Source organism: Acipenser ruthenus, chromosome 23 (assembly GCF_902713425.1).
Source record: "Acipenser ruthenus chromosome 23, fAciRut3.2 maternal haplotype, whole genome shotgun sequence".
Lineage (NCBI taxonomy): Eukaryota > Metazoa > Chordata > Actinopteri > Acipenseriformes > Acipenseridae > Acipenser > Acipenser ruthenus.
The window spans coordinates 27,498,051-27,525,262 of NC_081211.1; the positions used below are offsets into that span (position 1 = coordinate 27,498,051).

General features: G+C 41.3%; 1 protein-coding gene across 15 annotated transcripts; it reads left to right on the forward strand.

The window, feature by feature from the left end:
* Nucleotides 1-1,543: 1,543 nt before the first annotated feature.
* Nucleotides 1,544-27,212, forward strand: LOC117413220 (synaptopodin-like). Of its 15 annotated transcripts, none has more exons than XR_009308249.1 (7): nucleotides 1,544-1,688; nucleotides 3,430-3,506; nucleotides 4,180-4,460; nucleotides 6,975-8,674; nucleotides 18,625-20,567; nucleotides 24,194-25,845; nucleotides 25,893-27,212. XR_009308249.1 is itself a non-coding variant. In XM_058997084.1 (6 exons), exons 4-6 carry the CDS (start codon nucleotides 8,194-8,196, stop codon nucleotides 24,824-24,826), a joined length of 3,057 nt encoding a protein of 1,018 aa, XP_058853067.1. In that variant the 5' UTR covers nucleotides 1,544-1,688; nucleotides 3,430-3,506; nucleotides 4,180-4,460; nucleotides 6,975-8,193; the 3' UTR covers nucleotides 24,827-27,212. The 15 variants fall into 15 exon arrangements, 13 of the variants coding, with proteins under 13 accessions (XP_058853067.1, XP_058853069.1, XP_058853080.1 ...); XR_009308250.1 differs by having other exon boundaries at nucleotides 26,040-27,212; XM_058997084.1 differs by having other exon boundaries at nucleotides 24,194-27,212.

Genomic DNA, 27,212 nt, shown 5'->3' on the forward strand with positions numbered 1-27,212 from the left:
TAGTGTATGGAGAAGGCAGTCCTGCCAAATGAACTTCCCAGTCAAGTTATTTTCTTTGTTTTCTAGTAAACAGTACAGTACCCAGTTTTATTAATATATAATTTGATATAAACAGCAGGCATATACTGTAGAACAGCATCTGTAAAAGAGCATTACAAACTGGACAGGACATGCTTTTTCTCATTGCTCCAAAGCCAAAAACAATTCCATGTTTTACATCATTCGGTAAGTGTGCTCCTAATGTTTAAGCTATGTTAATGGACTATCTAGGGATCAGTGAAGCACTGTATATCAGTAAACAGCTTGGAGAATAAATCTTCCAAACTCAGTAATGATTTCACGAGACAGCGTGATGAGCCTGACCCTGGTGTTTAAATGTTAAACGTCACTTTTTACCTGTGATCGCGGCATGCACCCCAGTTTAACGGTCATAACTCTTTGATTGCATTCTCATTCCTTACAGAAGCACTGGACTAATTCATAAACCTTAGGCGATGCATGTAACCTGAGCACCTCCACTGTTACCTGATATAAGGCACTGGAGACTCATTACAGCTTGCTGCTGCCCATACCTTGGCCTTGTGCTCCTCACCCTTAACCCCTGGAGTGCTGCAGCTGTTTGATCTGCCTGTTTGATCTGCTGGTGAAGCAGCTGTATTAACTTTGCCTGTCAGTCTTTACTCACACGTAAAGCAAACCTATATGATATTAGAAAGGTCATGTCATACACACCATGCCTCTATAGACACATTAATGACTGTGGTTGCCTTTTTACTTATTACTTTATAACATGCACTACGCACACTGGAAGAAAAACGAGGTTTAAAATATATGTTGTATATACTCCATACAGGATAAAACAAGCCTGTGCAGTGACAAAACACATATTTACATCTGGTGAATTGCAGCCTTATCATGCACACAGATTATGCCTGCCTATGAGTGCTGGTTTATTTGCACTGGAAAGCATCACAGATTTAAATGCATATTGAAGTACCAGGCAAATCAAAAACCCAGACTGTTAAGTGGAGCCCGCAATCTATTGAATTTGTACAAGGCAGCGATGGCTTTGGCACTGAAATTAAACCAGCAGATGAAACAACAACTGGAGGTTAATTTAACAGTCTTAAAAGAGCAGAATGAAATATCTGTGTGAGGGTTAATCTAGGGACTACGCCTGCTACCAGTTGGTACTTGGCTGTGGTCTTTTATATACATCGTTTTTGCTATTACTTAGATGGGAATGATGTTTAGTCATAGTAGTCTGAGTTATATTCACAGTCCAACAGCACAGTGAAGCAAAAAATCACCAGGGTTACGTTACGCAGACATAAAAAAAAAAAAAAAAAGTGTAAGTAAGATTGATGGTCCAACAGGCGAGCCATATTTATTTCTAAAACATACATGTTTTAAATATAAAAATATATAACGGCATAATGTGTTCAGTGTGCTTGAAGTGAACCATATGCAGCCAGACAAAGAGCCTTCTGTGTTCAAAGTGCTGTAGTGCCACACCCCCTTTCACTGTGTCTCTGTCTCGGGAGAAAGGGTTTGAATGCACTAGACAGAGAGCAACAGGAGAGAGAAGAGAGGGAAACAGAGCGAGAGGGAGAGAGGTGGGTTAAAACAGAAGGAGAGGCAGCACCACAGCACCACGGAACTCCTGCTCCAGCATCCCCTGAGTACAGGTGAGCCACTTTCCTCACAATTGCTACTGAGCAAGCCTGAATATATAGCAAAGAGCTGGAGTAGAGCAGCTGCACTGTGTGTGAGCCGTGAGAGGAGGCTACAGGGAAGATTCCGTGCAGCCATTGCTTCAGGTAGTAAGAACTTCTGAGGGACTTGTCTTGTCACAGCAGGAAAGGAAATCTGAAGTATATCAAGTATGTCAATTCTCTTTTCTGGTTTGCACAGTTACTGTAAGTCACATGTAATTTGTTTAAAATGGAATTCATAGCTGCCCTTACCTGTACTAGTTCAGAAAGAAGATCTTGAATGAAAACAAATGCTTCATGTGATTTACCAAGAGTTTGCCAATTCACAAACTGCATTGTTTTATTATTATTATTATTATTATTATTATTATTATTATTATTATTATTATTATTATTATTATTATTATTTGAGAGGTACAAAATCAATTGCACAGCTGGTAGTAGAAGAGACAGTAAAAATACAATTTAATCAAGTCATTTGATCATATCTGCTGATTGTAATTTAAATGCAATAGACATATCTAAATGACACACTTACTTGCATCAGCATGGTGTTTTCTTTTGTCAGTGGTACACTTTTATTGTACCTACTGTATGTACACAGACTGGTCTATACTGTGCCTGTTAACACAGCGTATGCACTGTTATTTTCTAAAAGTAACAACCCGACCTGAGCCGGATAGCAGTTCTAATTCAGCTCCTCTCAGAGTTGAAACAGCAGTGGGTATATCACATGTTAACTTGATGGTCACTGCTTATATATTATTCACTACCTTTGTGAGAATCTGGAGAGATATATCATAGCCTTAGTGAGGCTGGGTTAAAAAGGCTAGCAGCTGCAGGCTATACTGGGTAAACATCTCTAAAATTTTAGACTTCGACAACAGTCCCACTGTATAGCAAACCTGCAGTAGGTTATTTTATTTTTCTAACAGGGGATGTTGAGATTCCAGGTCTGTGTGTTAGGGTTAGGGTTAGGGTTAGGGTTAGGGTTAGGGTTAGGGCAAAGGAAAGGGATAGGGTTGGGCTTATAATTGCTTTTTTATATGTAGGAGTTTCAAAGACCTTGAATATGGTGCCAGCTGCGGATATTAGATTTCACTCTCCGCTGAAACGAATGCAATATTTATCAGGGGTCTATAAAGCGGGCTTGAGGGAGAGGGAGCTCACGTTGGTTGTGTTTTCTGGTGCTCATGTAAGTATAGAGAGACATAAGGGTGTGAGCTTGCTTTGGTGAAATAGTAATGTACCATACCCAGTGAGGTAATCGGGCAGCACTGTGTAAGGCCCTTAGGTTGTGCATGCTAACCAAACTTTAATGACAGCTTGCAGTGTTTGGATCAATTTCCTACAATAGCACAAGTCAAAGCACGCCTGCTCCCAAAACCTGTAAAGAAGAAACACATCAAACTGTGTCAGCTCTGGCATTGTGCCTCCAATTAACATGCATTGAACAGCACTTTGTTTTAATTGAAACAGGTCCATGCTTTCATATAGCAGCATTGTATTTCTGAATGGCTTGCAAGAATTATAAATGCATTAAAAGTGACAGTGTTTTAACTCTACAACTAATGAAAAGCAGACAGGTCATTGTAACCAGCATTGGCAATCCCACTTAATTATTACACTGCACTGTTAAAACAATATTTTGCTGCTGTTTTGTTAGTTTTCAACTGTATTTTTTTTTTCTTCTGTATTGAAACTCAATCCTAAGTTAGCAAATGCATATGTGACAGGACGGATTGGAGGGTAACATCAGACCAGGAAGACACACAGGCAAAGTACTGCGGGGTGAGTCGCCAACGCCCTCTATTTATTAAATCACCTAAAATAACAAACAAAACAGATTGATCTCTCTTCCACTCTCTCTCTCTCGTTCCTCTTATCTCCCCCTGTGAGCGGCTGCTATGCTTTTATATACACGGCCATCTCCAAATTGGTAATCACTTAATCATTTTGGAGATGGCCACATTAAGCACGAGTTTAGAGGGATGGGGAATTTAACCCCATTCACACTGTAAAACAACAATAATAAAAACATTGTTCATTTACCAAATGCATATACAAACCAATACATTTAAATAATAATAACAATTCACAACAATAATAATAATAATAATAATAATAATAATAATAATAATAATAATAATAATAATAATAATCACCATAGGGGCGGGCGTACCCCGTCACAGCATATTAACAGTGTTGACAGCATCTGGTAGCTAACGCTAGAGACCGCTGATTTTAATGTGCGCCAAAGTATCCATGCTGCACAACTACAGTTCTTTCATCAGATGGATTTCCTTTCTTGTGGAGCACCTCTTGATTTTCATACAGTGCTGCAGTTTGGTTTTTTTTGCATGCTTGTGTGAAAGCATTTATGAAGCGTTAACAAAAAAAAAAAAGACATTCTCGATTCCTGGAAGTTGTGTGTGTTTTTTTTAAAAAGCCTTTTTGTTTGCAGAGTGAGTCAGCTGAATAGCCGAGTGGGCTATGGGGTGTCAGGAGATGGCTGGGTGGATGTGTTTAACAAGGCCCTGATGCCTGCATCTCCACAGCTGTGGCAGTGAGGTATTCAACAAGCAAGGACAAGTCCAAGGCTTCTGAACTGTACACTCCACACATGCATAAGGCATTGCTGCCTGTTGAAACGTTTCTCTACACTGTCACAGGCTAACTTACCGGGACACTATTGGACACAAGAAAGAGACATGTGCCTCAGTGCATTGCATATTGTAGTAAGCGGTATGTGTCATCCCAGTTTCATAAATGAGCTGTGCCTGAATCTATCGTTGTGTTTCTTGAAGTGTATCTTTTGAAAACCTGTCCATCTAACCAAGCCTGTGTCTAGGTTTGGATATTTAATATCTCAGTGTCTTTAATATCTCCCATATTAACGAACACGCTGTATTGTGTGTGCACGCCTTATCACGGCTTGGCTATAGTCACACTGTGTGTGTGTGTGTGTGTGTGTGTGTGTATGTGTGTGTGTTTAATCTCTGAGCTACACCATGATTATCTGCAAATAAACAAAATCTGAAATTGATATTCATCAGCAGCCGCCCGTAATTGGACTGTTTACAGGAATCAAACATAAAGGGCAAAAGGCTGGGCCTGTTATTGACAGAGCCTTTACAGTGCCAGAACATGTAACAATTAGACAAGTTTGAGCACCGGACTGTGTAGAGACAGCGAGTTGGGATTAGTGTCACTGCAGCAATGCTGCAGAGAGGGGTCTGACTTCTGATCCAGCAGCAGGCAGATCAGGCACAAGCTGAGACTGGCCAGTCTGGGACGGAGTCCAAATTCTCCTGGTGGACGAGGAACCCCTGTTCATCATGACTTGGCTTGCAAATGGCATCTGATGTACAAACAGAGTGAAAGCTATAGGATACCGTCTCCAGGGTAAGATAACAGGCTGCATTATTTAGCGGTTGGGTTGAGTGAAGATGTCTGTTTGCACAAAGCTCCCCACTGAAGTGTGCAGCTCAGTAGGACAGGTGGTTGCACTTTGTGGCTCAGGGTCTGGGGCTCCACTCCATCGACTATCTCAGGAGGGACCAGAGTATTATTTTTTAATACTAGCTGTGAAAAATGAAATGCGAGGTCAGAGCGGGTGGTCTTTCCACTAGTTCTGGAGAGGCTACAAAGGTGCAATTGTGGAGGGTGGGAATCTATTAATGTACAGCATTCTCACTGTTTGCTTTTTTTATATTGTCATTTAATCAAGACAGACTTTTTGCACTCGGTAATGTGCTGCTACACATGTGAGCCCTTCCCGTATTTTTGTTGCAATCAATTATCTGACTTGGTGGGCTTCAAATGGTATCTGAAATTCTGTTAAAATAAACTGCTGTAAAAAAATTGTTATACTTTAAGATCCTCAACAACAAACAGCCTGCTTGTTTGACAATTGGAAATAAATACACAGAGTGAACTGCCATACATATTTACATTACTTTAATTCCAATAGAAATAAATGAATGTAGTTGCCATGGCATCAAAAGCCTATAAGTACCTCCACTGTTTGTTTTCAAACACACTTTCCCTTGAGGAAAGGTATGTTAAACATACTGAAACATTGGGAAGTTGGCTCTTTGTTGATGATACATTCAACACTCATGGACAGTATTAACGAACATGGGTCTGTCGCTGATAAATTCAGTTTAGGGATTCAAATCATAAAGGAGTTTAAAATCATAAATAACTTGTTGTTATTACAGCCTCATTATGTACAGTCGTGTTTACATTATAAAAAGAAAGTGTAAGTGGAAATGGCATGGCCTGTCTTGATTTTGTTTCTTCTCTCTCACTCTCACAGCTCACCACCACCCTGCCCAATCCCCAGCAGCTTGTAATATCTAGAAGTAAGGGCAGTATGGTTGAAGTGGTTCTTTGTTCCAAAGCTTCTAGGTTGTAAATCTGAAGCAGTCCTGCCAAGCATATTTGTGTAGGAGGAGATTAGTGTTGTTTGGCAAAAAAAAAAAAGAAAAAGAAAAAAGTTAAATAAAAATAACTGTAATCATATTAAAAGCCCAGCAACTGCATTCTTTATAAGAACCCCCCCCACCCTTTTCCTTTTTACTAAAGTGAAAATTGCTAATGTCTGGTCATTGAGTGGTATGGCTCATTGAGCTTTACGACATAGCTCTTGTATGACTCTTGAACTAAAGGTATAATATTCAGGACTGTTATTGGGTTTGAAAAGACTGCAGTCAAGACAAGACAGCCAGTAATCTGTGGTAGGAGCAAGGACTTGAAACCTGCATTACCCAGATACTGAAAAGAAAATCCTTGCCACCAATATTAATTGGTGGTTGATCCCTAGATCCTTAAGAAGCATTACGGTGCCCGGGAAAGCAACCCACAATGATAAAAAAATAGTTATTGTAATTCCAGCACTCATTGTGAACTCTTTGAACTCTGTGCAGGCCACACTCCGAACAACTGTGCAAATCTCGATAAAGCCTATGTAAATATGTAAAGAAACCAGCTTGAATTGAATTGAAACAACAAGGCTTTGTGAATTGCCACAAACCGGAAAGTTCCCACAAACACAATTTTGTGTAAATTAGCCGTAAAACGTACAGAAACTGTGAAAGAGGCCTCAAGCGTGGTTGAAATGATCTATGTAGGCATACAGTACAGTATGCATTTATTCATATTTTATATTCCAGTCTAAGCTCAAGACAGAAAGAAAGAAGGGTGTTAAAGTGGAGTGTCAGTGACTAATATCTGTTCCTTTTCTATTATTTACAGGAAATTGCTAACTGATGTACAGAAAAAGAAGAGCTTTTAGTGAAACTAGACATCCAACAGCTGGCTGGGAATGCTAAAAAGACAACCAGCTTCCAAAATGTGAAGAATTTCTCATTGGCCTCACATCGTCAGTGGAGCTCATCCACACAAGCATATTAGCAAAACCACAGAGCAAAGAGGGGAATGGGCGGGAGAGAGAGACCAAAGCAATAAAAGCAAAACTAGAAAAGCGGACCACAGGACACTGACAGAACGGAGTTAACCCTTTGCATGTCTGGTTTGAGTCAAGGATACATAGTAAAATAGGAAAAGACAAAAAACCTAAATACCTATACAAATGAACAAATAAACACAACCTCTTTTCTTTAATGTTTCTGTATCTCAAGGGGGCAGTGGAGACAAATCAACCAAGCAAAGTGTATAAAGTATATTTGATGCCACTTAAAAATACAGGATAGCAATAAAACATTCAAGTGGCTGTTCAGTTGACCCGTATCTGAAGACAGATCTTGAACCTCTTAGAATAATATTTTTTTCAAGTCGCTTACTTTCTTTCGTCAGTTTATCAAAGTGTTTTCCTTGATGCCCTGCCAGCCACTCAGTGCCTATTTTTGTGGAAACCTGTCCCTTCAAACTTTAAATCATAAAATTTACTGTCTGATTCATTTTAGCTCATGTGAAACTTTAGTGCACTACCCTGAACTTGTAGAATAGACTGAAATTCCTGAAAGCGACCTTACATTATACAGAAACACAGGAAGTTTTCAAAGTGCTTGACATTTACTGGAGCTAGCTCAGTCTCCAGCTTTACTGTGAGTGCTGCAGAAAAATAATCTACCCAAGAGACATACTCTTAGAGAGAAAAGATACAGGTTTATGAAAATGGCAGCTACTGGATTATGGAAAAAGAAATGAAGAAAAATATCTGCAGTTGAGAAAGAGGACACAGTTTTTGAGGGAATTAAGTGGAACAGATGTAGCTTTTACTGGACCCACAAGGGAGCAGATCATTGTTGAGCAATATCTTTGGCCACTTTCCAAGGGAACTGGTACAAAGTGCAGTCTCGGGGTGCTTAGGGGAGGTCTTGTAATTTCAAAAAGGACAAAGCTTGATGATCTGAAAGTATTGCTTGCATTTTACTGTTGTGGATCAGCACAGACCGTCAACAAGAGGACAGTAAATACCTGCAAATAAACCCCCTCTTGAAGGACGTGCCCTATGATGTGGAAGCTTGACTCTTTGGAGCATCAGTCCAGAGCAGAGGGGTCTTCAGAACCTGGTCTCGCATTAGGTGACAACATCCAACCGTCTTTGAATGCAGAGGCCAGCCCTTCCGGGATTAATACAGAGATGAAAAAAACAGGCCAAGTCTTTGCTCAGCCCCAGACATGGAGCTGGGCTGCGACGGACCAAAATCAACAGGGAGACGTGAAGGAGGAAGAAAGAGCCCAGCAGCCAGTGAGGCGAGAAATGAGTTGGGCAGGCCCCGAGCCAGGAGCTGAGCACTGGAACTCAAACAGCCTCGGCCAAAGGAGGGAGAGGCCTGTCTGCCTTCTCTCAGAGTCGGAGCTGCCTCTGGAAGAGGAATCGGGAGGAGCAGGCAGCGCCCCAGACTGGGAGAGGTCAGAAGAGGAGTGGAGGGTGGTGAAAGTGAAGCCGGTGATGATCACCAGCGCCACGCCGCAGGCCAAGGAAACAAGTAAGTCAATTTTCTCTAACTCTCTACTTCATATTCTTAGGAATGATGCACAGCAAGGGTAAGATATATGTATAGCTGTGGCCAAAAGTTTTGCATCACCTAGAATTTTAGGATTGAAACATCATTGTAAAAAAAATAATAATAAATAAAACTATATGATAATTTAGATTTTTTATTTAACGTCAAGTAATCAAAGAAACTACAGAATGATACTGCAAAAGTCCACCAGAAGCCATAATAGTAGTACAGTATTTCATGTTAGCTTTTGAAATGTTACATTTTTCAATTTTTGCCAGTTTTTCGTTACGTGTTGGTAAACTACAAAGTGGCATGTAATAAAATACAGGCTCATAGCGATTGAAAGAAAACGAGAGATAACCGTACGAAACCACGCGAAGGGTGTAAAAACCCCCAGAGTGCAAATTACTATCATTAGGATGCGTCCCGATTCCAAGTCTGGGAAACCTTAAAGAGTTTACAAGAACTGATGATTCAATCCCGAGGTATGGATGAAATGGAATCTGCTCGAGGAAATAAGTAAGTTACAGGGAGCTGGGTCCAGTCCAAAAAGTAATTACATTTCCCTGTTAACTCTAATTGTTATCATATGAACAGACCCCCAAAAGTCCTTGTGTGCTCTTTTCCTTTTAGATTTTCTCCTTGTGGTAAGCTAAACCAATGGTAAAGAATGTGTGCAAAGTTAGCTAAGAAAGGCAAGCAAAGTCACTGTTGCAGTTTAAAAAAAAATCCCAGTGACTCTCAGATTAAAAAATAAAAATAAAAACCAAAAAAATCCCTAACACAGCAGAAAGGAATGTTAAACAGAACCGCACAGGGGAACTCCATGCCTATATACTGGAAACAGGCTGTTAAGACTGGGGATGAGAAGGCAACATCATCTGAGAACCGTGCCAATGAAGGGTTGCAGTAGGGGCAGTAACAGAACAGGCAGGGGAAGGCTGAGAAGAGACAAGCACGGTGCAGTGACGCGTTTAGTGTTTGGAGACCCAGCAAGCCACAGTGCCATCATGCCTCGTCACATTCCCTCAGCTGTTTCAGGTATGACGTGGTGGTTTTTTTTACTGTGTTTCCATCTGCACTGGGATTGACTTGAAAGCAATTTGAGTTCAGCGTGGTTCATTTCCATCAGCAGCAGATCGAGAGCTCATCTGTTTTAATTAGGACTCTGCCTGTCAGTCCCAGTTAGGATTGCGGGCTGGCAGAACTTGATCTCTCAGGCTTGCATTGCAGAAGTTACACAGTGTGCGCTCAATGTCTGACTGCAGAAAAGAAATGATGCAAGCTGAAGATGAAAGCTGAGAATGTATTATGTTTCCAGGGAAATATTAAAGGCTCATTTATAAATACTAGCAGTTATACAAAAGATTGATGCATGCAGATTACCTTTTGTGTAAGGTACTCTTTCAGATGGATTGCAGACTGCAGTTGGAATTAACTGCTCCCTGTTGATATTGGAACAAGATGGGATGGAGTTTCATGGTGCAGATGGAAATGTGGTTGTTTGCTATGCTTATTTCATGCACTGTATAGTGCAGTGTAATTTGTAATGCACTGTGGCTCAATGGCAATGTAAACTTTTGAAGTCTAAGGCTATTCATTCTTTACATCTGGACTTCTTTAGTATCAAAAATAACAAGACTTCAAGAATCAAGTCATCTTTTTTTCTATATTCTTAACTTCAGTGTTAAAAAGAAACAAACAGGCTTTTCTGTTACTTTCCAATTCTTTTTACAAGATCATACTGGGGATATTACTGTACATTAGCACAAAGGCTATGACTTCCAAACCCAGTGAAGAAAACACTGTAGCAATATTTGCAAATAACTTGCTGAACTAGCCCGCTTGACGGTGCTGTCTTATCACAGAAAGAAGTTCTCTTAGTCAGTGATGATTTTGATCTTTTTTTCTGGATATTTCTGCTGCTCAGGCAGGGTTCATTTCTCCTTAGGAGCAGAGATCACTGCGATTTATTAAACAGACTTGCCAGAACAGAACTATATTTAGTCTAAATAAGTTAAGGGACATGGTTTTCACATCAAGAGCCTTCCGCACTTTTTATGTACTTTCCTGTAGTTGGATAACTTTCTACGTAGTTTTCCTGCTCAAAAAGGATTAAGGTATTTTAAATCCTAAACCGTTTCGATATGAAAATGGCAGAGTCTGTTTGTGTGTCTGCATTCGAAATCTTAACATTTTTAAATCAAGAAAAAATGAAAACATTAATGGCCTTGGTACCCTGGAGTCCAGTTACCTAACTGGAGTTGATAGTGTGCATAGTGAGATCAGTTTGATTTCTATTTACTACTGGTGATGGAGACAAACAGGACTGATTTCAAATCACTTCAGAGCCGACTCCAGTGCCAGGTGGAAACATCACAGAGGTCAAAGGCTTCACATCCCATTGGAAAGCCACTGAGCCACCAAGCCTACCACACAGATCTGAGCTGTAAACCCAGCCTAGCCACCATTCCTTAGGTGTGTTGCCAGGATGGTTACAGCTGTGATCATTGTGCTTTTAGGACGCTACACAAATCCAGAGTATATTGTTAGCAGTAGAAAAGATTTTTAAAAGCAAATAAATAAATAGAAAAACAACAACGTAAAACATCAGAAAGTCTCCGAACCGTGTGTGTGTGTGTGTGTTCTACAGGAATCCATTGATCTTCCCACAAGGGCAAAGTCCTGGCATTGTTTAACTTTGATTTTGGTTCCAAGACTTAGCCAGTAACAATTCAGAACAAAGAGACATTGCAAAGATATTAATCATTTTGTGTAGATCTAGACTCTATTTATCTCTGGTTTTAACTACTGTATGTCCCTAACGGCACACCATAAATCTTTACACGCTTTACTATAGCAACTGTTACACATCTGGGGAATTTTGTAAAGGCTGGCATTAGGACCAAGGGGAATCCCAGCTCTTCGCACGGTGATGGTATAAATTCAGGAACAGGGCACTCATCAGTGCTGAGACCAAAAGAACGGGATCATAATATAATATTGTAAGAGTTACTCAACTACACAGTGTTGCTCATTTTTGACAGACGCTGACATTTTCTCTGAAAAAGTAACACGATCCTCTCTCGGTAGTAAAAGGGTGTGGAGAAAGGCTATACAGTTAAATTGAAAAAGCGAACGGAGCTATCGAAGGTAAGAAGAAGAGAACGTTATTTTAACAGCTTGCCCTATAAAACTTTTAAAAGTTGTTCTGCAAAACTTATATAGCTTGAACAATATCTGGAAAGTACTAAAACAGATTGTGCTGTCAGATTGTAAAGTTTGGAAACTCAGTTTTTGTGCCAGATGTGTTTTGTGTGTGTGTGCATATATATAACACCGGCATAAAACATCTGCTGGGAGAAAGTTTTTTTTTTTTTTTTTTTTTTTTTATCTTATGTGCACGCTGTCGAAACTTAAGTAATATATAGTACAATGCGTTTTAATGTATTCGGTGTTTGTTTTTGCGTTTGACTTAACCAGCGCTGACGTGTTGCTCCTTTAAACACGCTCACTGGCACGTATTTTAAGATGCTCTGTTAGATGATAACCTTGATAAAAGTAGCTCGGACGCAGACTTCATGCCGCCTGGTGGTTCTGTAAACGCGGCTTACTAACATAACATAGTGCTTGAAGAACATTGGAAACAGGTGCTGTGCTGCGCAGTGTCCTCGCCGGCTAGCGGCTCATATTTATTACACGAATTCATTTATTCCTAGTGTACTATAACAGAATTGATAGGAATACACCATTAAGCCACATATAGTATAACATATTTTCACATGTTCTACATTATATTAATGATGATGGGCATGTAATGTCTAATATGCATGGGCCTATGAAAATAAAACTCATTTGGAAAAGAAAAGAGAAAGATCTGCTTGCAGTTGTTGTGTTGGCTCAAGACCTGCCTGAACTTGTGCTCTGCTTCCTTTGTTCGGCATCCTTTGCCCGGCGTTAAGCAAGGGAGCATTGCAGTTCAGACCGATGCTTCGCAACAGACCTGCCTGAGCCGTGTTGGTGGAGAGTGAGTAATGTAGGCATCCTGTGGGTGTGATCATGAGGCTGATGTTATCGGCAGGAAGACTGCGCTGCTGATTCAAAGGCTGTGCATGTACAGGCAATGCTCTCTGTTTGCATTACGGCTGGGTCCACTGTGGAGCGGACCCAGCTGGGATTGGTTCAGAATTCTGCTAGCAGCACCTCGTAGCGCTCGTCTAAAAACATCCCTGAGACTTTCTGATGTCTCTCAGCTTAGCACCGTCTTTATATTGAAGTTAAGGGTGTTGTGAGGTTTCTTTTGTTGTTTTACATCAACTGCACTGTGAAATAAATTACACTTAACACTTGATAACAGTGTAAAGTGAAGCAGAGGCATGGTCAGGCATGGTGAAGCATTTGTAAACCCATGGTTACTTTGGTAAAACACATGGTATATTCGTATAGCGACTTGCTTCCTGGGACAATTTGAATGTTTGTATTTCATTTCTCAGGAGAATCCGAATTTTCTAATCTGTAGAGGAACTATAGATTGTGTTTACAGACATCGCAATAAAATAATAATAATAATAAAAAATAAGCAGACTTTTTCACTGCTTTTTCCACAGTTGTGAAGACTTTTCTTATCCACTGTAGTTTTAACTCAAACAGTCCAGGTCCTGTTTTTCTTAAACCCCATCACACAAGGCAGACAATGGCTGCATTGGATTCATTGGAGCGGCTGTCTATCAGTTGGGCTGGTAGAACTACAGTAGAATTATATGAGAAATCAGGAGGTTCATTCAGCTGGAGCACGCTTGTTCTTTGTCAGTAATTTGTAGCTAATGGTTGGTATCTGAACTTTTTTAGTTAAATTTTTTTATATGCATATCATCACCATTTAAGTGCAATCCATTCTTGGTTGCAAATATTTCTCCTTCTAATTAAATATGAGGGCAGATCAAACAAGAATCAGTGCCAAACCAGATAATGTCTGACAGAGTATCGTGACAGCAACCTATTTCAAAGCTTTGTCTAGTTTTTATGTATTTATTTATTTTTTTTATGCTTGTGCTTACTGTTTTTTTGTTGGTCTTTCTGGACACATGTGATAAAAGTCTTCACTTTGTAAAATGTCTTTGAATTAGAGATGCAGACCCATGCATATGTATTGAGGTTTGTCTGTACAGTAATTACTTTTACTGAGTGAATTTCCCAAACCATCCTATCAATATTTCCTGTTCAAGCGGTGCTAGATAAACGTTCCCTGTGCTCTAGATAAGTCTCAATCCTTTTCAGATCTTTCAACCAGATGAAACTACAGGAAAGGCACATTACATCAGACACAATTACAGAGTGACAAGAGTTTAGGATCAGCTCATTAAAAAAAAAAAGGATAATTCAAAATTGTAACTAAAAAATAGACTGTTTTAGCATATACTGTAAGTGGTTAAAAAAAACACTGCCTAGATTGTTTCAAAAACCCCTTCTTTTCTCCAGTTCAAATTTTAAAAGGGAACATTTAACACAGACCATTTTTAACCCAAATGTGAACAAGCTGTTTCTAAAGCAAAGCAGCTTTCTCCCTTGGATCTTTATTAATTACACATGCATTAACCAAGTGGGCGTATGTCGAATTGCTCAAGCCAACTTGAATCAGCTTGCCAATGGAGAGGAGAGCTTCGAAAGTTTTCTTGCAGGGATTCACAATAGCTGGGTGGCTGCTGCTGATTAGGAGCTGCCTGTCATGATGTGCATCAGCTGCAGTCCTAATAACTGGCTCTCGTTAGGAAGAAACGTAAACAGAGTTGAGAGTGAGAGACTGGCAATTGCTTTGGATCCCTGCTGATCCCAGCTTTACTGAGGCATACTGTCTTATAATAAGCACGGCAAGCACATGGCAAACTGAAATACATGGGCAGTGCATGCTTCAGCTGAAAGACCAAGACTGCTGTTATTATTCACCCCTTCTAGTGACCTTTAAATGAAGGGTCAAAGTCATTTCTCACTTGTGCTGAACTTTAACTCTCACAATGCACATGATGTCAGCTGCTAGCGGTGGTTCTTGTTGCCCTGGGGCACTTTGATTGTTTTCCCATTTCGTGTTGGATTTCTGGACTGTCTGACCCTGCCGATAACTGTAAGGCTTTTGTTTTGCTTGAAAATGCAAGCGGGTGCACCAAATGAAATATGTCGGTGGGATCTGGGATGGATCAGGCGAGGCAGCCCAGTGCACAGGCAGAGACTGTGCTAATTGAGGATTGCTATAGAAATATATTTCTGTAAAAATACAGAATGTTCCAAACGTTGGCATAGCTGCCAGTTCACTGTCAAGCTTTACCCGCCCGTTATCAGCAAAACTTGATATGAGTCACAATACAGCACAGACTTTTTCGGAGATACAGCATTGTCTATAAAGAATGTGTGTTGCACTAATTCAACTCTGTTAAGTTAAATGAGGTGGAAAAACATGAAATGTGAGCAACTGTGGTTGTTGATCTGTAGAAACACATCTGCAAGCTGCTCTGTAATTTAACAAGAAAAAAGAAAGAAAAAGCAACAGCCCCTGTGCAGACATTACCTCAAACTTTTTGGCACTTTAAAGTGGAATAAAGTTAAATATCACATTTCCTAATTGACTACAGAAGTTTAAAACACGGACCTCAATTCATTGTCTATATCGTATTATTAGCTATTGTAACCTCCAACACATCTCTTCCTGCTTTCCAGAAGAAGAAAAAAATGACTGTACAGTATGGTATTACTCCCATCTAAAATAATACATCCCTTCTCACGCCTTTGTCCATGCAGAGATTATAATGTATTTCTCAATGACTGCATTTCTTGTTTATGAGCTGGAAAAAACAACACAGCGTTGATTCCTATTGTCTGTTGGATAGTAAGTGTGAATGTACAGTCAGTGACCTAATGCAGCCATTGTCCTAGCGTTAGTAATGTTGGCAGGGGGGAGTTTCTTGTCCCCCAGGGAACAGATGAGTAAGAGAATGGAGCGCGATTTCAGTCTTAGCTAGTCTGTAATGCTGATGGCTGCGTCTCCTGCATGTGTAAGAGAGATTGACCGTACATGAGGTTTAGTTATTGAGAGGTTTGTCAGATCAGAACCAACCCTTGAGTCACTGTAACACGGAGTGACGCACACGCACATGCACAGGCACAGACACGCACACGCACACACACACACACACACACACAGACCCGACTCGATTGCTGTGTTTTTCTTTTTATTAATTAGCTCTTTTGTTTTCTTTTCTGACCTGAACGAAAAGGCAGAACGTTACTCATTGTGGGAAACATTTTTCTTTTGTTCTTACTTCGCTGGAAAACAAGCCCATTAGTGCTGGGAGTTCTCAAAACTTGTTTGAAGTTGCCTGACAGCCGTCAAGTGCCTGATTTTGAAAGATTACTGTGGGGAACATGAATGCTTTTCAGTGGCAGCAATGCTGGCTGCTCTAGCCATGCTTTCACCATTCACCCCATGCATTCCCCTACTACTGCTTTACCTCCATGTAGCATAATACAGTTGATAGTTATTTATGCTATGATTTCCCAGCTGTCCAGTTATTAAGGCTTGTTATAAATTCCCTACAAACAGGAGCAGAGAGTTAAACATGTGTGCTTCCATCATATTACCATGCAGGACTAAAGCTTAGTACCCCAGTAGGTCCCTGTCCTTGATTACCAGGGTGCAGGAATGAACGTCATGTTGTTGTTTTCTTCCCCTTGAAAATTCTAAATATTTACATATTAAAATGCCTCATATCTCAAGATCATGTACTGAAAAGACTGGCGTCCGCCTTGCTAGTGCCAAGCTGGCAGCGAGGACAGGAGGTTAAGCTGTCATTTCCTGAGGCCTCAGCACTTCAGACAGTGTCTCAGGGCTGCAAGGAGCTGGAATTGCACAAGACACAGCCAGACAGACAGCCCATGTAACATGCTCTTGCAGTGATGCAGAGCTCGGTAAAAGAAAGGGGAATTCAAGTGAAGATGAGTGGGTGCTTTCCGCAAACAAGGGCGTTTCCAAGCCTTAACCTGGCTAGGGAACTGATCAGGCAGAGGCCTGTACTAACCACTTACGATTAGTTCATACCATTTCCAAACCATATGCTGCATACAGAGCATTGAGACTGAGAAAGATAAACAGGCTGGCTCCCTTTTCAGAACTGTCATAGAAACAGAAAACCAAGCATTGAAATGGGAAGCTTTTTACTGCTAAGAACAGAAGCTCTCAGCAGAGGAAATGAAACGGTATTTAAACATCTGACACTGAATTAGTAAAATCCCTCAAATTCTTCCCCATTCTGGAACAAATGCAATTCTGCTTTTTGCTAGGTAGGTTGAGGTTTTCATGTATATTTTATTACATTTGCTGTGCTGGACTTCTACTTTAGGCTTTTTGATTTGGCCTGGCATAATATATTGCATTGCAACTATTTTAAATTCAAACAGTGACCGGTTTATTAAATCGAACAGCTGTGTAATACTTTATGACTAGTAGTAAAGTCACAGTTTTTGGCAGAAGGTGATCATAATTGGAAAAGGTTCTGTGACAGTGAGAACTGAGCCGAGAGAAGATGTCAGGTTAGGCATTCTGGTATGGAGGCTTGTTGTAGACCCCTACAGACATTTAAGGAATGTTCTGGGATTGCTAGCTGCAGATGGCCAAGCAAACCAAACATCTGCCAGCAGGTACTGTTTCCAAGGGTAATGAGACACTGTTCTGACTAATTCATTAAACAGATTTAGCTTCAATCAAAGTAAAAATACATCAGACTTACAGAACTTTCATTTAATTTAAGATAGAAAGGACCGTAAGTTATATACTGCAGTGCTCCTATATATATAAATATGTATTAAAAGCATACAGTTGTTAAAAACATGGTAATGCCTAAGGAAGTTTGGAAAACCACCATGCACAACGTGTTAAAATATGCTGAACGTATCTCATAGTATGCATACTGTAGTAAAAGTGTACATTTTTAAAGGGGTAACATATCACTCTTCAAAAGTAAGAAAGGTAAAGTCTACGTACATTTTAGGTTTTAACCATTGCTTCTTATTTTAAAAATAACCTACAGTGCCAAGCACTGATTCATGTGAAATGGCTGGTCATCATTTTCCAGCTAAAGCCTTCGCTAATCCATAATGATTTTACACTCTTAGCAATTCAAACGACTGTTTACAAAATGTTTTTTCGTGGTCTCTTCAATGTATCCCTTATGAAATATGGGAACTTTTCTGCATCAGATTTTCTTTGAGGTTTACATTTACTTACTGAAAGTTTCTAAACTGTGGCCAGACAACGAGGGGTGCTTCAGCAGTTGCTTTGTAAACCGAATGGAATTTGTTTTCTGAATAACTGTGCTCTTAACCTCTAATTCGTGAAAGCTTGAGCATCCAGTGCAGGGTTTAATGCTTTGGCAGATGAGCTGTTTACAGTTTCAAACATGTTATTCAGCACAGCCAATGACAGGCCTCTATGCCAGGATCCGTCTCCTCTGTGTTTCTGACTCGGGTTTCAGTGTTTGCGTCTTGTCAGGCGGGATTTGTGTTCTCTTCTCAGTTTCCCAGTCCCTACGTGCTCAGCACAATTAAAAATAAGGAATAATTTCTCTCCCCTTGTGGAAGTGTAACTTTAATGGATGGAAATTACCACCTGGCTTGTTTCCTGAAGATCTCAGAAAATGTAATTACTGGAGATGACGGTCTGGAGCTCAGAGTCACGCCGGATTTGTTAAACATACACTTCCAGCTATGGATGCTATGTTATCTTTTAAATAAATGGTTAAATACATGTAGTGTTTAATTTTTTAAAATGCTAAGGATGGTAGCCACAAAGAGCAATGCCAAATTTACCAACATTAAAAGTAATGTCTGCAAAAAAATACCTGGGGTTATAGTTTTATTAATGTTGTTGTTATTGTTGTTTATTGCAGATCTTTCCAGAAGCGCCAGCTTCTCAGAAAAAGAGCTAAAGGAAGCAAGAGACAGGAGTCAGATAATAGCTGCCCAGCTGACCACCCCGCCCAACGCCAACTCCAGAGGGGTGCAACTCTTCAACAGGCGCAAGCAGCGGGTGAACGCCTTCACCCTGGTCAGCTTTGGCAAAGGAGCCGGACAGGGGCCTCTTGACAAGGACTCCAAAACATGTGAGGGAACGTTCACTGATAAACAGAACCCAGACCCAAGCGGCAGCTGCACACCAAAGTCCCTGAAGTGCAGGTCAGTGTCTCCGAGACACAGGGATACCGGAGACAAGATCATGGAGGAGCAAGTTGAAAGCATCCATGAAGCGGACACAGACGACAGTAGTTTAGAAATTCCTGAGGTGCAGGTTAGGAAAGGGCTGGCTGAAGAGCTGAGATCTGAGGCTGTTGCAGTGGCTTCGACCCAGGAGCTGAAAGAAGAGCCTCCAAGTGAGGTTTTCAACTATGATAAGAAGGATCAGCCAACCCATGGTCTTCTGGAAGCTGAGGAAAATGGGCCAAGCTATTTGGTCATAACTGGCAAAGTCCAAAACAAAATTTCAAGTGCAGAGAAAAGTGGAGAAATTTCAGTGTCCCTGAGTAAACAACCGCCCACTATAGTCAACAGAACAGCAAGGCCGTTCGGGTCCCCTGCCTTGGTAAGCGTGCGAGAGACAAGAAGTCCTGTGTCTCCACCACCAGCCTTTTCAACTCCCCCAAAGCCAGCCCTTCCAGCTCCTCAGACACCATCATTTCCAAATCCTCCGCCAGTGTCCCGAGTCATCTCTCCATCACCTGCTCCTTATGTGCCACTGTATGCGGCAAGCACAGACCAAAGACCAGCCTATGAGCCACGGTGTAGCAATGAAGAGAGACAGCATGTGCCCGTGCAGAAATCTGGCATACTGGAAGAAGGTAAGACACGGAGGGCGTCCAGGAAGTCTATGTTCACGTTTCAAGAGAAGCCCAAGGTCAATCCAAACCCTGAGTTACTGTCCCTGGTGCAAGGTGTAGACGAGAAGAAAAAGCACAAACAGCCCGGGGGGCAGACACAAGACGAGGAGCTTCTAGCCCTAGGTGCTGAAGCATCAAACTTCCTGACTAAAGCAAATTCAGAGGACTCCAAGGCACCTGAATGGTCATCATGCTTGAAAAGCTCTGGATCAAGGGTTATGTCTGAACCCAAGCCAGCTCAGGGGCTGACCAACGTTGCAGGGAAAGGGGCAGAGCTGTTTGCCAAACGGCAGACCAGAATGGAAAAGTATGTGGTAGAATCCCCACCAGTTATAAGAGGCTCTCTGAGGTCCCCCTCCCCAACCATGTCCCTACCTCCTTCTTGGACATTTGCATCTAACGTGCCAGGGCGGGTGAGAGCCATGGCTGACTCTGCTAACATCACTGCTAATCCTTCCAGGAACGCCAAACAGCAATCATCTGGTTCTTTTGCAGATCAAGAAAGCCCAGTCATGGAAAATGGAAGCTCCAAGAAAGAGATGGCCATTGCAAAGCACCAGCCTTATCAGATGAACTCCTCTCTCTTCATCCTCTCCCCGAGCAAAGACCCAGTGAGGTCCTTACCCAGGGCTGCACCACCTCCCAAACCCACGGTCCTAGACAGAGCCTACACCAGGCAGAGCTCCCTACCTTTCTCCCCTCCTCCTGTATCCCCACTGTTCGACAGTCCAACACCCTTCAGAGCCACCAAGTGCCTTTCCTCTCAGGTGCCACCAAGCCCAGTCAATGGACTAGGAACGCAGTTCAGACCGAGCCTCGGAGCTCCTCTGGAGGTGGCCGAGGCTCCTCCAGCCTCCCCAGCTTCATCTCTGCAGCTGGGCCGTGTCTCCTCACCACGCCCTGGCATCCAGGCTCCGAGACCCACATTCTGTGCCAAGAAGGCAGGGATCGAACCCCAGGTGTGGAGTCCTTTTATACTGAGAAATAAACACATACATAATTAGATCTGAATTTATGCAAATGACTGAAGGTTTACAAGGGCATTAGCCCTAATGCTGCTGCAGTGCTGGCTGTTGTTTTTGTTTCTTTAATAGATAGCTGTGAACGCAGCATCCACGCTACAGATTAGATCTATGGTAAAAACCAAAAAAAAACATAAAAACACTGCTGTTTCCTTCAGGCTTCTCGATTGAATTGCACACAAAGCGAATTATGCCAGGGACTTCATTTATTTCAAGAGGGTTAATGACATGGTGTGAATAGGCTTGGGCTAGTGCTTCAGGTACAGCTGTGCTTATTCATTACTTAAACACTGGATGACCCTTTTGGTCTCTTAATGTACGTTTCAATTTTGCATCAGGGTTCAAGATTCAAAGCAAAAGCATTGGTAAAAACAAAACCTAATTATAAGAATTATATATATGTTGTTTTATATATGTGTTGTAAGTTGTTTTTTCGCTATTTAATTCTCTAATTGCTGGACATCATGACTAGAAATCAATCTGAAACCTCAAATCATGCACTTACCACTGATTACTGCAGATATCTCCTCTAAACGATCAGATCTTACCTCCAGAGCTCTTTGTAGTCCTATTCTATACTGTTAAACTTTTCTACTCAAATTCCAAACTAATTTCCCCTTCTCTTCCTGTTAAATCAGCCTCCTACAGTATTATTATTATTATTATTTGTTTATTTAGCAGACGTTTTTATCCAAGGCGACTTACAGACTAGGGTGTGTGAACTATGCATCAGCTGCAGAGTCACTTACAATTACGTCTCACCCGAAAGACGGAGCATAAGGAGGTTAAGTGACTTGCTCAGGATCACACAATGAGTCAGTGGCTGAAGTGGGATTTGAACCAGGGACCTCCTGGTTACAAGCACTTTTCTTTAACCACTGGACCACACAGCCTCTTTACAGTAGATGTGTACAGGGTGTGCATGGGTCCTGCATTATTATAAGTTGATCCTAGTTTTTCTTTTAAATGTTGATTCGGATAATGCACGTTCTGCATTGTTATTCTTCTGCTCTCACAAAACATTACACTCCACTTTTTAGCTCTCGTTTTAGCTGTTTGGTTTGTTTTTTTTGTTTTTTTCAGATTGCACTCCATAGTAAGTGGCAGGTAATAAGATAAGGATCAGAAAACAAGGCTGAATATGAGTGTGCTCACACTTGCACATCGCTGACAGACAATCATGAACTAAGAGTTTATGCATGGCAAACCAAAACTGTTTGACTGCTGAATATTATATATATCATTTTGGATAACAATTTTAGTGATTATCACACATTTCTACATAAATGTTTTCTGTCTAGTGTTAAAATTCTAGTTATTAAAATGACTTTGAGTTTTGCGTGTGATGAAGATTATGAAGTATAAAGCGATATTTTACTTTCTCGTTATGGTAATGCACATTAAGTTAGGTGTCTCTAACTGATTATTTTTGGATTGTATGTTACCTTGTCTGTGCTACTGTTAAAGGCTGCTCAATTAAGGTGTTTTTATATTTTAGTTTTAATATATTTGCTGCCCTGGAATTATATGCAAACTGCAATCACGTCAGTAGACAGTAAATATTGCACTTCATAAAATCCACCAACATGGTGCTAAATGATGGTACCTTTCAGCAGAAATTAGCAATTGGAGAATGCACCTGCTGCAATAAATGACTAGTCTGAAGACCAGGTGTATGTTAGTCTACATCTTTGATACAACACTTCGAAGTGTCAATGCCATAATTTCTTTCCCATAGTTCTATCCTTCAGTGGCCTTGTAACAGCATCACAGCCATGCTATTGTAACTGTACCTGATCTGTAGCATCTCCTTTGCCTCTTTATTGCACTTTTTTCCTGTATAACTTCCTCTCCTTCTCTTCTCTGGATTGTTTTGTTTCTTTGAGTATTAAAGCCTTATCTTCACACCTCTCTCTACTGTCTTCTCTTCTTCCCTCAAACTCTTTACCTCAAACTCTTTTACTAACCCCTGATAAAATCCACAGTGTCGAATGGTAATTCCTAATTGAACAGGATAAGGGGCTGGACTTTCTTCACTTTGGAGCAGGAAACAAAAACAACTCAGAAGCAAATAAGTGCGAGCATTCATTTCAGTAGTAGTCTAAGCTGAAGGGTCACAGATAAGAGTAAATAAAACGCTGACCTGATACTTGTTCAAGGTCAGATTTGAAAGCAGTCCAGCCCTCCTCACGTGTAAAGAGAGCATAAAGCTAGAGGAGTGGATCTCGAAGAATCTGTATAGACAACTGCAAGAATGCAAAGGGGAGGTATTGAACTTGCTTTCTTGGTTCAAGACTCAGCCCTGGGTCAGGAGTTATTAGCACCGGGTAGTGGTGTACACCCTGGAGGTGAAGCAATGCAATTACAGGTTGGGGTTCTTTTTTATGCAGAATGAATTGGAAGTCAGAGGTTATCTGGAGATTTAGGACCTGATGTACATTACTTTTAAGATGCATTAGGTATGTTTTCATGAATCCAGCTATACATTTATTGTATTTTTCAAGTGGTACACAGTATATACCATGGAGAAATCAAGGAGGTCAGATTTAGATTCTGTACTGAACACATCTGGGGTGGGGGGGGAGGATACACAAAGAAATAATGTAATTAAAATAACATTCTAAAACAAACTGACCAACGACAGCCAGGAGAACTGCAAAAATGGTAAACCACCAAGAGTACTGTTAGAGGCTACCTGCAAGTGCCCCTGTGCACGGTGCTGATTAAATGGGTGGGTGGTGCCGTGGAATCTGAGCGCTGCTTGTAATCAGGCTGGCACACTGCATTCCATCTTGTCAGTAAATACTCGACAACACCAGCTCAGCTGTCTGCTGTGGTTCACGAGTGTGATTGAATAGCCAGATGAAGCAGGCACAGGAATCCCACAAGCAGCCCAGCTTGTCAGCACAGGAATGCAAATCCACTGTCATGGTGAAGGGCTGACTGACTGCTGCTACAGCTGAAACCGAATCGTGGGAAAGGTTAAGGGCTTATTTTAAAGCTATGACTGTAACTCGAGGACGATATGAAAGCTGACACAGCCCTGAGACAGAGAAAAGATAGATATATAGAGCAGCTCTATCTAAAAGCATTCAGAATTACATTTAAGATCTGAAATACGGTCTACTGGTTTAATATCTGATACCCATTAAAACAATGCTGACCTCAATCCTGCATGGTCAGGATTCATGAGTGGAGGCCAGCACCAGTTACTCATAACCTCATAAGTAAAATAGAGCTCCAAGTACAGTACAGTATGTACAATAGCAGCCTTGGTGGACCATTGCATGCTCATAGACCACAATGCAGGCTTTTAGTTCATCTTTTAAATTTCAGGGGAAACGGTCAGTCTATACAAATTAGAGGAAAAGGAATCTGGTGATTTACCATGCAGATGGTGTTTTTATTATTCATGGAACGTATATCCCAAGCAAGCAACATGTTATTTTCAATGGGAGAGTTTTGGTTGTACAAACTCATTCATTCTTTAATCCATGGATGATACTAGTACTACTACTTCTAATAATAATAATATCATCAATGTGCTTTTGATCTCTACACAGGCCTGGAAGGAGTCTCTCTCAGTAACTAGTACCTGGACCCCCCGTCAGTCTAGACCCCCGAGCAGTCCGGACAGAGGTACAGGTGTGTCAAAGGCGCAGCCAGCTGCTGAAGTCCCTGTGTCCTCCCCACAGGCCCGCTATCCATCGTCAGGCTCGTCTCCTCTCTCCCCTCCCTGGGATCAGCGGAGCCAGTCCTCCATCGGCCAGGACATCAAGGCCAGTCGGCGCATGCTAGCCAAGAACATCATCAACGCTGCCAGGAGGAAGAACACCACGTCACCTGGGGGACGTGACGGGCGAGGGGCGTCCACGTCTCCTACGAGCGTCTCTTTCTTACACCATGGACAGCAGCCCCCCAGCCCCTTGTCCTTTCAAGCCAGGACTTTGGTAAACCAGTCTCCAACATTCTGGAGTCCCCCGGAGACCCCAACCAGGATGATCAGGTCGCCCGTGCGCTTGTACGCCACCCGGTCGCTGACGGATTCAGATGCCTCGGGGGATTCCGAAGACTCCGGGTTGAGATCCCCCAGCTCCGGCCTGAAGTCCCCGGGTGCCCGGAGCTACAACACCTGCCCCCGAGGCTGGAACGGAGGCGTGAGGCTAAAGAGGGACGGCATCTCTGCAGAGCTGTGAAGAGCTCCATTGCGACTCCTGTAGGACAGGCCTAGAATGATGTCACTGCTGGGAAGTGCTTTCATTGGCTGAAACAAAACGGCTTCACTAGGAAGCATTCCATTGACCAAAACAAAGATGGCACCAATAGATTGCACTCTGTTGAACTAAATAAACACAGCATTCCTGAGGAAATTCCCAGTGACCAAAGATAACCGTGTTTTCTCAACAAGTAGAATTTGTTAGTCCCAGAGTCCTAAAGATGTATTGGAATTTGGAAATGTGTTACTTTTTCCCCCAGCTATTATTCCTCTTTGTTTTTGTTTTGTTTTGTTTGGTCTTTTTAGCCAGTAAAACAGTTTTCACCAGTAGAGGAAAGACAACGAAAGGATTTAATTATGTAATCCAGGAAGATAATGTTGAAAACTTATCTATATGCCCCAATTTAGCACTTTGCTGATAAATCTGGAGCTGAATGATTTTGCAAGAGCTAGAAGGACAAAGCTCAACGCTCACAGAAATAGGGGCTGTCATTTGATGCTGGATATCGCAGTCAGGCAGTCAGTGTCCACTCTGGAAGACACAAGACAGGCTGCAATCAGTCAGACGTTTGGATCCTGTTTTTGGAGAACATAATTGCACTTTGATGTTTTGCTCGTTTATTTTTAGTGGCTCTTTAGACCTCAAAGTGGAGTTAATGATAACTGAACTGAATCACTTCCCAAATGAGATGTGGGAATTCGGTTGTTTTGTGGATTTGCGAAACAAACACCCAGTTTAAGAAAAATGCATAGCCAGTGTTCAGCTGTCGCAAACAACACGTTTGATCTTAGAGGCTGAAGACGAAGCAATACTTACCATGTGACATTCCTGTATATATTCTGTGTCAAGTGAGAGGGATTTTTATAGTAGATTGAAAGTCTGGAATCAGGCTGTTTGTAAACTGGAGTCAACCTTAAGTGAAGTGAATATTATATTAGTGTTTTGATTAGCAAAAGGTCAGCGATTATAAACTGGACCCACAAAGAGGCAGAGAGGAGGTTGTGATGTCACAAAGGACTGCTCAAGAAGAGGCAGACTAGAGGAGGCTGTGATGTCACAAAGGACTGCTCAAGAAGAGGCAGAGACTAGAGGAGGTTGTGATGTCACAAAGGACTGCTCAAGAAGAGGCAGAGATTAGAGGAGGTTGTGATGTCACAAAGGACTGCTCAAGAAGAGGCAGAGATTAGAGGAGGTTGTGATGTCACAAAGGACTGCTCAAGAAGAGGCAGAGACTAGAGGAGGTTGTGATGTCACAAAGGACTGCTCAAGAAGAGGCAGAGATTAGAGGAGGTTGTGATGTCACAAAGGACTGCTCAAGAAGAGGCAGAGATTAGAGGAGGTTGTGATGTCACAAAGGACTGCTCAAGAAGAGGCAGAGATTAGAGGAGGTTGTGATGTCACAAAGGACTGCTCAAAAAGAGGCAGAGACTAGAGGAGGTTGTGATTTCACAAAGGACTGCTCAAGAAGAGGCAGAGACTAGAGGAGGCTGTGATGTCACAAAGGACTGTTCAAGAAGAGACAGAGACTAGAGGAGGCTGTGACGTCACAAAGGACTGCTCAAGAAGTTCACATGAGTTCCAGTTCATATGTCATGCAGTAGAACTGCTTTTATACACAGCAGATCTTGTTGAGAAATAGTTTCACTAGACCAACTCAATGTCAGGTTTGGATGGCATCATTTAACTACGGTCTGGATAGGATAACAATAAAGCAGTTATCGACAGGCAGTTGTCTTAACATCAGACATTACACATATATATATATATTTTTATCTAACCATTATTATTCACTTTAGCTTCTGCAAACACATTTCATTTCAGTTTTACAAAATAGTTATTTCAAATTGCAATGTTCCTGAAACAAAAGACCTACATTACAAAATGACATTTCTAATTTTAAAATACTGTTTTTGTTTGTCCTTAAACATGTATTTGTTTAATATTTGAAACACATCCCTTTCTCTGGACCTTATTAGAAGCTTAATTAGTCCAATTAACTAATTTAGGATAGGATAAAAACCAAGAGGGACACCGGCCCTCCATGACCTGAATTGTGCACCACTGATTTAGAGTCATTTAGGCCAATAAAGGGATATTGCAATTATAAAATACAGTAAAAGTATAAAATATATAGTATGTGTATTCTCGCTTGCTGGTATCAGATAATGTATACATTTCTTAGTTATTAGGTTCAACATGACAAAGGGTTCTGTCAGAATATGACATCATCACAGTGCTCTGCAACTCCTGTATCCTGTATTCTGTGAGCTCCTGAATCTGCAGAGACTCATGTGTAACATGTCATTTTACATGTATTAATGGGATTATATTAAACAGTGTGCCAAGTATCAGCACTTCAAATTTA